A 12,669-nucleotide genomic window follows, 5' to 3' on the forward strand; every position below is an offset into this window, starting at 1 on the left:
TTTTAACCCTTTTCCTCCAAGAGTTTAGGCACATGTGGCCTCATGCACAAAAAATAAATAAGAAACCTACTTGAAGGGGACAAAAATGTCACTCAAAGTGCTTGAGAGTACTAAGGATAATCTAATAAATACCATTTTGTTTATAAAAATATATTAGGTTATAAAAGTGGGCAAAGGGTTAGTATCCAAGATGGAAAAGTCATTATGTGAAAAGTGTCTTGTAATATTTTTCTTTTGCTTTTATCAGGTTTCTGGTTTTTTTTTCCTGTTTAAAACAGTACCATTGTGACTATGTATACGTGTATGTTCTCTCTCTCTCTCTCTCTCTCTCTCTCTCTCTGTGTATAGTTTCTCAGAAACCTACAGGATGCTGGAAGTGTCAAATGTCATTATAGTTGCTGTTGTTCTATCTCCTTATTGCAGCTTTGGAAGATGTTTCAATTAAGGAGAGTTCCATACAATTGTGCTTTTGTGAGGCTGTCCTTTCGACTCAAGCCTGTACTTCCAGTCCGTTGAAACTGCTGCTGCTTGCTATGGAGGCTTGAATGGCTTCCTTGCTCAATGGAAGACTGATGGATCTCTGAAGCCTCCATGGAACTCTGGTTGAGGGACTCAGCTGAGCTGTTTGGACTAACGTCAACGTATTCTCTTTTCAACACAGGACTCCCATCAATGCTTTTGCTACTGCACACCTGGACTGTGATTCTTTCACTTTTTTTGTCCCTTGGTTCTTTTGTTTTATAAGAGGACAATTTGTCCTGCTTACAACTGGTACTTATGTCAATATTCAGACCACTGTCTGTCCTCAGGAAGCAAGAGTCCACAAGTCTACTTTGACAAATATCATCTCCCTCTGAGAAGCTATCACCTTTGTAACTAGCATAAATGGGACTTGACCGACTGTCTCCTTTCTTTATAGGACTTCTGTAATACTGCTCTGAAAAGCTGCAGGGTGAAAGCCTGCCACTGTTCCTGTAAGAATATGCACCAATATCTTCCACACTAAGCTGTCTCCACTGTCCAGGCAGGTCTTCTTCTGACAAATGGGTGTTCCTGCATTCACTGCGCATCTTCTGCGATGCTAAAGCTTGTTGAGTTGTTATGGCCGAGAAATGATAAGGCTCACTTGCATAAGGTGACATAGTCCTAGTGAAAGTAGGGGAGTTCTCATTGTCATCTGCCAGCTCCATGTGCTGAATAGATTTAGCCTTGGCAAACCTTGGACTCCCCTGGTCATAACCTGAAGATGGCTTTCTTTCAAACATCTCATCGCGGCTGCTCAGGTAAATGGCTTGCTGGGAGGCTGTCAAGGTGCTAGCTTGGGCATTCTCCTTCTCCTCAGAAGTTACACTAAAGCTGGAGTAGGAGCTAGAAGTAGGTAGAGAGGTAACATATTCTGGGAAAGCTTCATGAGAGAAGCTGGAATGGAAGCCATCTTCTTCAACTGTGCTGTCAGTGGAATTCTGGGACCTCAAGAACCCAACGCCCTTTACTTGCATGTCTACACTCTGCCGTCTCTCCCGCCTTCTTTCCTCAGGGCAGTAAAGAGCTGTATCACTGCAATAAATGTCAGACTTGTACTGAGGTCTTTGGCCAAGCTTTCCAACAGATTCCTGGAAGGCAAGGTCTCTGCTCGATGGGCTTGACATGTGGGGAGAAAGGCTGTTTGGGTCAGGCTTTTCCAGGACTTTTGCAATGACGCAAGTTGGTATGTTATCAGCAAATGATGTATGACACAGGGGTACCGAGAGGCTGCATCCATGCTTTTCTAGATGGATGCTGACACGTTCCTGAAATTCAGCTGGCAGCTGTAATAAATGTGGGGAAGGAGAAGAAAAATATATGAAAGGGTTGTCAACAGTATAGCTTATGATCTAGAAATCCCAGTTAGTGAAGCCAACAAGTGTGACTCTTAAAGTGAAAGAAAGCAAATAATTAATAAAAAGGCTCCAATCATGAATGAAGCATTAACTCAGATGTGCAAACATGGCAGATTACCCTGGCTGACTAAAGGAGTTAGCTATTTGTTATGTGCTTATATGTTATAGGCTGTCCTGCCTCATAGAGGCAGGATGTTTAACATTCAGATGTTGAAATATATGAACATCCTCCCCTTCTTTGTCCTTTTTTGATTCATGTCAATGAACCGATATACTGTACACACCAATTACTACTGAATATTGCAAATTAACAATCAGTATTAATCTTGAGCATTGCAGGTTGTACTTTCACTTACTTCTACTGTCAAAATAAGCTTGTAGCTCCTGTGATATAAAGCTATTCCCCACTTTCATGATGATGTGCAGTAGTTTCAAGCCAGGCTGAAGTAGCCACTTAGGGGAAAAACAGCACTTCTTATTCCACTAGCAGAAGCTGACTGGGCTCACAACTGAACCTTGTTTTTAATACCAGTGAAGTAGCAGGCAAGCTCTGGGCACATAGGAAAGACTGTGTGGCATGGACAGTTCTGCCCTCCATTGGAAACTTAAAAGCAGCAGCAAGGCTACCACTGCAACCTGAAGTGTCCCTTTCACTTTGCCTAACAGTGAGACCAACCCTGGATGTTGGACTCGGCAATGGCTCTGAACATAAAGTTCAGGTAGCAAGAATAAGTCTTTGGTACAGCTATACTACAGTAAGGCCAAATGTAGCTTTCAGGAAAAAGTCTCCATTCCAGAACAACTATAAATCAACAGGGCAGAGGTCTATGGTAGCTGGATCTTCTTCTTGTAAAGAAACTTCTTGCAAGTGTGATGTGCTAATGGAAATCAGTCACTGTCAACGTAAGGACAAGTTACAACACTCAGCAAAGAAAGCAAATTTTAAAAAGTATGTTGATATGGCCATGCTTTATTACAAAATAACTCAATGTCCCTGATCATCCCCATAGCCCAATCTTGTGGTATACAAACATCTGCAGCATAGCAGAATGCGTTTCACATGAACTGCAACCATATCCTTCCTAAGCTATGAAGCCATAAAAGCAGCTTTTCTCATTTTCTCAGCTGTAATGAAGAAAGAGATGGTGGCAAGGGACACAAATATGCAACCTGAAAGCTGATTTACAGCCCAGAAGTCCAAAGACTCCCATATTCATTTTTTGTGAGTCCAGAAAACTAAGTCTGCAATCCTACAAAGAGTTTTGCTCCGAAAAAGCACCAGTGATCCCAATGAGACTTCCTGCCTGGCAAACAGACATAAAATGGTGCTATAATCCAGTGATTTTGGATTGTTTTCAGGATTAATTTGTGAAAGAGGTCTATCCGGGTGTTTATGTTAGCAGTTAGACAGCAAATAATATTGACTTGGGATGCACAGCTTTATTGATGCCAGCTTCTTTTTCTTTGCTTAGATTCCAAGGCTGTACTAGATCTCACTGGTGATGCCCTGACCTCAGCTGAGTGCTAAAAGTAAAGTCTCCCTTGAGCAAGTTTAACTCCTGGCAATTTCGTAATTGGTAAATATAGTTTCCTTGGCAACAATATGGATGTGGTTTGCCATTGCCTTTCTCCTGGGATGCTTTTTCTAATTCCCAGTTTAGCCTATAGGCTTTGGGATTTTCTTGTGGTGTCCCATCTAGGTACTATTTCAGGTACTATATCAAGTCTGACTATTCTTTTTTTTCCCTTTTTTTTTCCTGAGATCAGCCAAGATTGACATTTTGTATCCCTCCCCTCTTTTGTATTTGTGGAAGGTATCAGTATAAAACAGTGCCTTAAGCTTTAGATTTTGAGAGATTTTAGGATTATAAGAGTGACAGAGTTGCAATAAGCCACAAAACTGAAATTTAAAGTATTGATTTAGCAATTTAAAACTTCCCCTACCGACCCAAAAGGGTTGAAAACATTGATCCTGTCTAATTAGAAGGTGCTTTGGGTGCCAGAAGAGGGCACAGGGTGGTCTTATGTGGTCTGTGACCAAAGGTGTGCCATGACTTCATAAAATACTGGAGCTCAGCAAAAAATTGGTAGCTGTGCAAATACACAGTTTCTTCTCTTCTAGTACACGACCTGGCATAGTTATTAACGTAATCCGTAGGAACCTGTTATTACAACCCTTTAACTAAAAATGGAAGGCATTAAAAAGCACCATCATAGTTTTATATCAGTTCCATCCGGCAACCATCCTACAGCTATGTAAGAAAAAGAGAGATGCTATTGGAAGGCCTTCCTCTTATTAAAAATGACTGATTTGTGATTTAATGGGTATTTAGAATCATTCACATCTTTGTTAAGCTTCCTGCTTTCTATACCCAGAGATAGCACAGTGTGAAACAGCAGGAAGAGAAGAGAAACCAAGAGCCTTCATCAGTCTGGAATCAAAGCAAGTCAATTTCCCAGTACTGAAGTGACATCACATACTTAATACTTAACACATGCTCTTGTGTTGTTATTTGCTATTTTCCAGATTACATTAAACATACATTTAGGAGCTGAGGCTGGTAATGTAATGGGGGAGTACAGCTCTACTATTTTTTTCAGAGTGGGAGAGTCAGGGTTATTGATGAATCTGCTTTGGTAAGTGAATAAGATGACGGTAAAACTTTCAATACTTATTTGTCTTTGCAGAGTAGAAGTCAGGGACTGAGGAAAAGATTGAAACAGGCTGGATTCTTCTTTCTTTTTTTATGGTGTTACTGTATCACTTTAACATTTGGAATAGAACCACCTTTTTGCAATATTGTTAGCTTTTCATTAGCTGAAGAATTTTTGGTGAAACTAAACGTGTTTGTGATTCCTGATGAAGTGGGCAGGGTCTTTCAGACTGTGAACTTGGCCACTCATTTATTAGGTCCAGGCCCCTCCAGGGTGGTTAAAGCTGCTTGGAACAGTTGGGTCCATGCAATGGTATTGGCTTCTTTGAAATAGGTGGTCCCTTTGGCCCTGAAGGAGGTGGTGGCATGCCCCCTCCTTAAGAAGCCATCAATAATCCTGGAGAACTTTTGTCCCATCCCCAACCTTCCCATTTTAGGAAAGGCTGTTGAAAAAGTGGTTGGGCTCCAGAAGATTCTGGAGGCAACAGATTAACTGGATCTGTTCCAGTCAGGTTCAGGCTTGGATGCAGTACTGAGACAACATTGGTCGCACTTCCTGATGACCTTTGACGAAGCTGGGGTGGGGATGGTGCATCTTTGTTGTGCTCTGTGATCTCTCAGCAGCTATCCTTATGGAGTGGCTGCAGGGACTGGGAGTGTCATGGTGGTTCTCTTCCTTTCTCTGTGGTCAGTTCCAGTTAGTCTTGATGGAGCGGGGAGAGGTTGAGTCTGTTGCCCCTCACTTGTGGGATGCTGCAGTGCTCAATACTTTCCCCCTCCTATTCAACATTTACATGAAACCACTTGTCCCTGGACCATCCAAGTGTTGCTGTTGTGTTCTGTCCCAGTATTTGGAGATTGTGCAGATCTGGATGGGGAAGAACAGACTTAGGCTCAATTCTGTTGATATTCAGGCCGTCTGGTTCTAGGGAGTTTCCCTCTCTCATATTGGATGGGGCAGCATACCCCCATTTGAGAATGGTACACAATCTGGTGTCTTCACAACTCCTGGTTAAGGAGCAGATGGCAGCTTTGGCCAAGCAGACCTTCACACAGATCCATCTGGTGCACTGGTTGCACTTGCTCCTCAATCAGGAGGCCCTTCAGATGATCACTCATGTCCTAGTCACCTCATGACTGCACTATTGCAATACAATCAACATGCCCTAGAAAACCATTTAGAAGCTATAACTGATCCAGAATATGGCAGTGTGGGCAGGCCTTGATATGCCCATGGGACACCACTGCTCCACAAGCTGCATTGGTTGCCAGTTGGGTTTCAGGTACAATTCAAGCTATTGGTTACCACCTATAAAGCTGCAACTGCATTTTATTGTAAACCGCCCAGAGTCCCCCATGAGGTGGAGATGGGTGGTGAATAAATTTATAAACAAACAAACAAACAAATCTCTCCAGAGCATAGGACCAAGTTATCTGAGAGATTGCCAATCGCCAATTGTTTCTGCCTGTCCTATAAAATATGGCAGAACATGTATGCTTCATGTTTCCTCAAATAAATAAAGTCACCCAGTGCACCTCATCTGTGGCAGTGCTGCCCTCTGGAATAGCATTCTCTCAGAGATCCATACAGCTCCCACCCTGATGAAGTTATGTAAGACATCGAAAACATGGCTATTTTCTCTGGCTTTGTGACAAAGTGGTGGGTGAGCCCCTGTAAGTTTTTGTTTGATATAATTTTGTTTAGTTGTATTTAGTCTTTCCAGATACATATGATCCATTTCTTTTTTTATTATTTTTCCCTCGTAATTATGTAAAATGCCCAGGGTAATCTGGAGTCGGGCATTCTTTAAACTGATGTATATAGATGAATAAATAAATAAATTCTATGATTTCAGAACTAAAATGAAATAAACATGACTGAGTCCAATAGTAATAATGCATAGTGTTTTTATCATATCATGAAAGCTTAATTGTGAGGATTTTATTCATTATTTATTTATTTATTTTTCCTTTTCAACTTTAATTAGAATTTCTAAAATTGAAATTGAAATTTAAAGTTAGCATACTGTGCAAATGTAATTGCTAGGTCTTTAACTGACCTGGTTAAGTGGGTTAGGCAAGCACAGCAATGAGATGTCTGCAGGACCCTCAAAAGGCATCCTGGTTGCTCCATAGCAAAACAAAAGAAAACAAAACAAAACACTGAAATCTCATGAGGTTGCAAGATCTTGCATAAGAATGCCAAAATCAGAATTATATATATATAAGTATATGTATATGCATATGCCTATGCAGATACACACATACACACATGCCCAGTCATTTCATAAGATACTTTGATAGCTCCCAGTTCAGAGATAACTGCTAATCCCTAAGAACTGCTTAACTGTACTGGAATGATGCCTTTCAGATATGGTAGGGCTCCAACTTCCAGAATCCAAAGTTGCCATAATCATCTGGAGAGGTACAGTTGGGAAAAGCTGGATTAAAGCTTCATCTAGGTAAGTACTTCACGTCTCCAAAAGTTGTGAATTGTGTATCTACCTTTGGGAAGCTCACAAGAATAGTGAGATGGATACGCCAATAAACGTCAGAACATTGAGTAGAATGTCCTTAAATATTTTGTTTCTGCAGACAAAATATTGAATTTCCCATCCATTTCACTGATACAGCTTGGCACTTGAGGCTGGGATAGCCCCTACTCCATTAATGCTCAGGATATGCTTTTCTGTAGAGCTTGTATTTAGCCATATAACACTAATAAGGGGGGAAACTGAATGTCTGGGTTGTTTTTATGATTTTAAGCAGCCTAGAATCCATGGAAGTTTGTCTATGCTGTCTTACAAATGACAATATAAACAAACAAACAAAAATAATGCACTAAGTACAAGAGACATGGCATGTTGGGCTTCTTGAACCTTCTTCACCCTTCCAGCTTGGCCTTGAAGCTACTGGGATCAAACATGGTTTCATTAATCTCTACCCCATCCCCATTATTTTGTCATCCAGTTGTCTCAATTTAGGATCCCATCCAGACCCTCTTCTCCATTCCAGTAAGTGAATGCTATCTCATATCTTAGTGATCTTCTCATGATAGTTAATGAACATGGTCTTGCCCTTGGGCTCTTTAATTACTTCTCCCTCTGCTGCCTATTTCTTGCCTAGGCACAGCATCAGAGCCTCCATCTTCCCCTCCCCCTCTCATGGTTCTTGCAAAGAAGAATTAGGCCTCAACAGCAAGCACAATGATGAATTTCAGTTATATATTTATTTGTGTTACCTCAGAAAGTTTATGCGCCCTGTCGTAATTCTTGCTACACTGGAGCAGCTGAGCAGCTAAATTGCAATCCTTTCTATAGAGCTCCTGCAAAATAACATAAAATGACATTTAAAAGTCTTAGTTCTGCAACCAACAACCAAAAAGCTGCCATCAGCGATCTGAGAAAGTACAGAATATATTTAAAGTTTCATCCCAATGATGATGTGGTAACAAAAAGTTTATTATATTAGAATCCAGACTCCAGATGCTCTCACATGAGATTATAGTCTGGAGGCTGTATTGGACAATGCATACACTTTCAAATATCTCATTTTAAATGGCTGTGATCTCAATGAATTTATTGTTATCATCACAAATATAACAACGATAGATAGAAGATAGAAGTAAGCCATTGACCGTGGCAATCATAGCTATATTACATATAGTTATGCAGTACAATAAAACACACAATTGAATGTCATCATAAGCCTGTTATTATTCTATCCAGCAACTTCAATTTTCAAAATGAGTATAACAAAGAGGTTCCCACAAATCCAATTTCATTCTTTTTCTTTTTAAAGATTAGGATTTTTGCTGTCTTTATAAATGCTTATTTCAGAAAACTGAAAGAAACACTGATTAAAGGCCATTTGGATACATGATTGCATCACAGAAAATATGGGCAAACTTTGATTCAAAGGGGTTTTTTTTCTATTTATGTATGGTACTCATGAACTGAATGGGCAACAATCTGGAAAGAAATGGGAATACATAATATTGACTCCCAAGATATAGGAAGTATAATATTTCTGCCCTGCCCTGCATCTTCAATCATGCATTTAATGTCTATATAGCTCTAACAGCTACTGAACTTTCTATTTCTGATTTCCCCTAAAATTAAGAAAATTGCCCAAAGACATCTGGAGCACTAATTCAATTGAGTGGCACATTCCAGACATTGAATCCAGACCTTCAAAAATCTGTTATGCACTATTGGTATAAATTAAGATTATCATGCTTGAAGGTCCATTCACTCACATGAGTTCTTAGTTAGTTCTGCTCCAGAGCAGGCTATTACCCATGTGGCCAGCTGATTTATAGTAACAGGAATAGAAACATACTGAAACACTCCAAATTTTGCTATGCAAAAGTAGTTGGATTCTACATTTACTTTTTGACACTATGGGGAAAAATCAGTTTAGCCTGACCAAGAATAATAGCTACATAAGTTAGTGGCTGGTAGATTATCTGGTGTAGGAGAACTACTCCAGCCATGATAGATTCAGCCATTGTTTCTCAGAATTGGCAGGTATGCTTATTAGAGTAATTACCATTCATTTCACCCCTGAAGATTAGTTCCATGAAAATGAGGATTTTTATCTTGGCAATTTGGTTAAAGGGGTGATAATGGCACCCTAGTTCCTTAATTGCAACATATTTTCAAGTTAATCTGCTCAGCTACTGATCTGTTCAAATGCCATTTGTATGGTGCTTTTTCATATGAAAACTGAATTGGTTGAAAAATAACCATGCACACACAGTAAACACATTTATATATTTTTTTCTTCCTTTAGATACAATCTAAAATGCCAGTATTCACTTAGAAGGTCTCAGCTAGGTCCAAGAATGCGGTGGCTTGGAGCCTAAAGTAAATTAAGGAAGTACACAAAAGGAACATTTCTGCAGGGAGTTGGACTATAAGGCTGAAAAGGCTCCTTCCAACTCTACAACTTCCAGATCCTTCCTTCTACAGTCATTTGTGGCTCCTGAAAAGTTTTTCTGAAAAGTCAGTAACTCTCCTGAGCAACATGGGATCAGAAGTCCAGGGAAAGAAATGGATAAGGAAGTCCCTTCTGTGAATATGTGAATTTATCAACATCCCAGCTTGATTTTGAGCAAATCTCCCTCTCTCCAGCAGTTCTTCCATGTTCCTCCTGCTTGGTTTAAGTGGAGTCTACAACTCTCCTGAGAAGGTTCTTTAGGAGTACAGGTGACTGTAGGGAGACAGTGGGATGAAAAGCATTTCTTTTGTGAACTTCCTGATAGCATCTATTATGCATTTCCTGCATAGTGAACCTCATCCAATTCAATCAGTTTTACTGGACAGATAGGTACAACTGTGCTGTTCAGATGATCTTACCTAATGTGCACAAAGTATGACAAGCAAAAATGCAGAGAAGTCTTGAGCCAAGTTTTGAACCAAAAGCCAAGTTTCTGTGCTGCCCTCAAAGGACAGATCAATGCTGTTTACCTGAATCAGCATAGCTCCCAGGAATCTTTCCATTCAAAACAAATCAAAAGACTTGTTTTTTCTCTGAAAATGTTATTTTTCATTATCACCAAAAATGCTTTCAAGGGTTGGTTTACACACCCAATGGGCTTGACGATAACTCCATGAAAATGAAACCTGGAGAAAATTTCACGTGATTTTTTGACAAAATCCATACCTTATAGAGCAGTGTTTCTCAACCTTGGCAACTTTAAGATGTGTGGACTTCAACTCCCAGAATTCCCCAGCCAGCCATGCTGTTGTAGAGTAATTCATATAGCTATAAATAGTACTGTATCATTTAAATCTCATTTCTTTGCTTGTCATGTATAGCTATGGATGCAGCTAATAACTAATGTGAATTCCTGACATGATGACACTGATGCCTTTAGCCGGATCACGTAGATGTCCCAGCTGGGTAGATACCAACAGCACCAAAAACAGTTATTGGGTAGAGGACACATTTGAATCATCTTTTCTGAAGCATATTTTCTTGATTCTGATAGAGCTAGCACAATTATAGGAAGGCAGATTTTGGCAGAATGGTGGGAAAAATGTCCTAAAGATAAGAGCATTTTGACAATGGAACCAATTACATACGTGGTGGACTCTCCTTTGCTGGATATTTTCAAACAGACTGGACAGCCAGATATCAAAAATGGTTTCATATGGATTCCTTCAATAAGTAGGGGGTTGAACTCAACCATGTAAACTACTCCTTGTCACTCAGCAGGTTTATGCTTACAGCTACACTCTTATTTCAATTTTACAGGTTAGGTTTAGATTGTCATTTGTTTGTGAAAATGGCTTGGAACCAAAGTGGTTTGAGAACAAGGAATAGTGAGCTACTTGAGTATATGAAGAGTTTCTGCTTGCCTCCAACTATGTATATGTATGTGTGTAGAATATCCACACAAATAACTTTGTGTGGATATCAAAATGAGTTCTGCATGAAGGTTCTTGTGGCTTTTGCCAAAGCATCCCAATCTATAAATAAATGGATTCCTGATAATCTACAGCAGCCTAAACCTGGCACCTTTATTGAGACTGCAGTTCCTAGAAGTTGTGCCTACCATGACATTTGGAAGATATTATGAGAAATAAACTGAGAACCAGCAGTTCTCTGCACAGAGGTATCAGTTATGTCAATAGCCAGCAACTGCTGGACTCCAAGAAGCACAGGGCAAAGTCTCCACTGAAATGTGGGAAAGGTACAGAGAAAAAGCAATGGATTTAAACTATCATGGAAATAAGAGGGGAACTATACCCTCACATTAACTAAGGGCAAACAGTTGTTCAATACTGAAATGGTTGAAGCTGGTGAAACAAGCACTCCTGATTCTCATGCCCAGGAAAGCCATTGGTAAATAAGGGACAGATGACATGGCAGAGAACTTCAAGACTGAGAAGAGCAGCCAAAAGATAAGAAGAGGACCAGAGTTTGAATCTTAGAACTCTGTCTCTTTCTTTCTCTTCCTCTCTCCCTCCCTCCCTCTCCCTCTCTATCTCTCTCTCACAAACACACACACACACATACTTGGCATACGAAAGAGATTTCAGGCAAGTCTGAGTTTAGCAGCCAAACTAAGCCATGTGAAATTGGGAAACTGAGATTTACTGATGAATTTTGGTCCAGGGAGCCTGACAAGTGCAATCCACACTCATCTGGGGGTTGCCAGGCTAGGCTGCCATTTAACATAAAATTCTTACTATACAGAACACTGTCTGCATGTCTGTATCTACTGTTTGATTGTTGATCAAATTGTTAATTGTGATTTTGCTATTAATCTCTTGGTGGACTATTCAAGCAGAAAAGGGCTTTGGGGGAAAATCTCTATAAATAACATTCTTCAAGGATCGAAAGCTTCTTCTGACACAAAATTTTCTTTTCAGAGAAAGGATGAAGGAAAGATTACAGTATTCGATGTGAGCGTAATGAATTGGTGGGGATCAATGCAAAGTAAGAGCTGAACTATATATTACATTAAAAATGTAACGGGTTATTGGAACTAAAAAAATAGGTTTGAGTCTTCAAGGGAAGAAATGGATATTGCTGAACAGGAAACAGGATGATAGATCCCTGAAGAACAGAGGTGATTCACAATTATGAGAAACTAAAATAAATGTGTATTGCCTAGACATTTTGATTTCTTTGGAGCAAGAGCATGGATCTGGATGCAACAGAATAACTTCCATGATTTAACAAATCCTCTAACAATTATCACTTCCTGCTAATCACTGTGGAGACAACATTGCTAAAAGCTGCTACAATCTATATCACCATGGGCTCTGAACATCTAGGAAGGAGTGGGGTCAGATGATCTTCTCATCCATTATTTCATGGGAAAGGATTGAAAAGAGAAAGAATATTGCCGAGGAATAACTGGCTACCCAAATTATGTTGATGGGACATATTTGATTTCTTAGATCATAACCTCAGTTAAGATTAGATTCTTGGCACAAGATAGGTTACACCTTACAAGGCCTGAAAAAATTGTGTTTGCCTAAAACTTGATAAGCTTGATCAGGAGGGCTCAAATGGAATCCTGTGGGAACTGGAGTGAAAAAATATAAAGTATGGATATCAGGTAATGACTTGAACACTAAAAATTAGGGAGAATGTTGAAACATGTCCTATAAAACCAT

At 39.8% G+C, this 12,669-nt stretch overlaps 1 protein-coding gene across 1 annotated transcript in view; it reads right to left on the reverse strand.

Moving 5' to 3' along the window:
• The window catches only part of BEGAIN (brain enriched guanylate kinase associated), a 150,715-nt gene continuing 138,046 nt past the window's right edge, over positions 1 to 12,669 (reverse strand). Inside the window, exons 6-7 of the mRNA XM_063291067.1 lie at positions 7,776 to 7,859; positions 1 to 1,808 (exon numbers count right to left, since the gene is read on the reverse strand). Of these exons, the coding sequence (XP_063147137.1) occupies positions 438 to 1,808; positions 7,776 to 7,859 (1,455 nt within the window). The 3' untranslated portion in view covers positions 1 to 437. The remainder of the gene's footprint in view (positions 1,809 to 7,775; positions 7,860 to 12,669) is intronic.

The sequence above is a fragment of the Candoia aspera genome, chromosome 1 (assembly GCF_035149785.1).
Source record: "Candoia aspera isolate rCanAsp1 chromosome 1, rCanAsp1.hap2, whole genome shotgun sequence".
NCBI lineage: Eukaryota > Metazoa > Chordata > Lepidosauria > Squamata > Boidae > Candoia > Candoia aspera.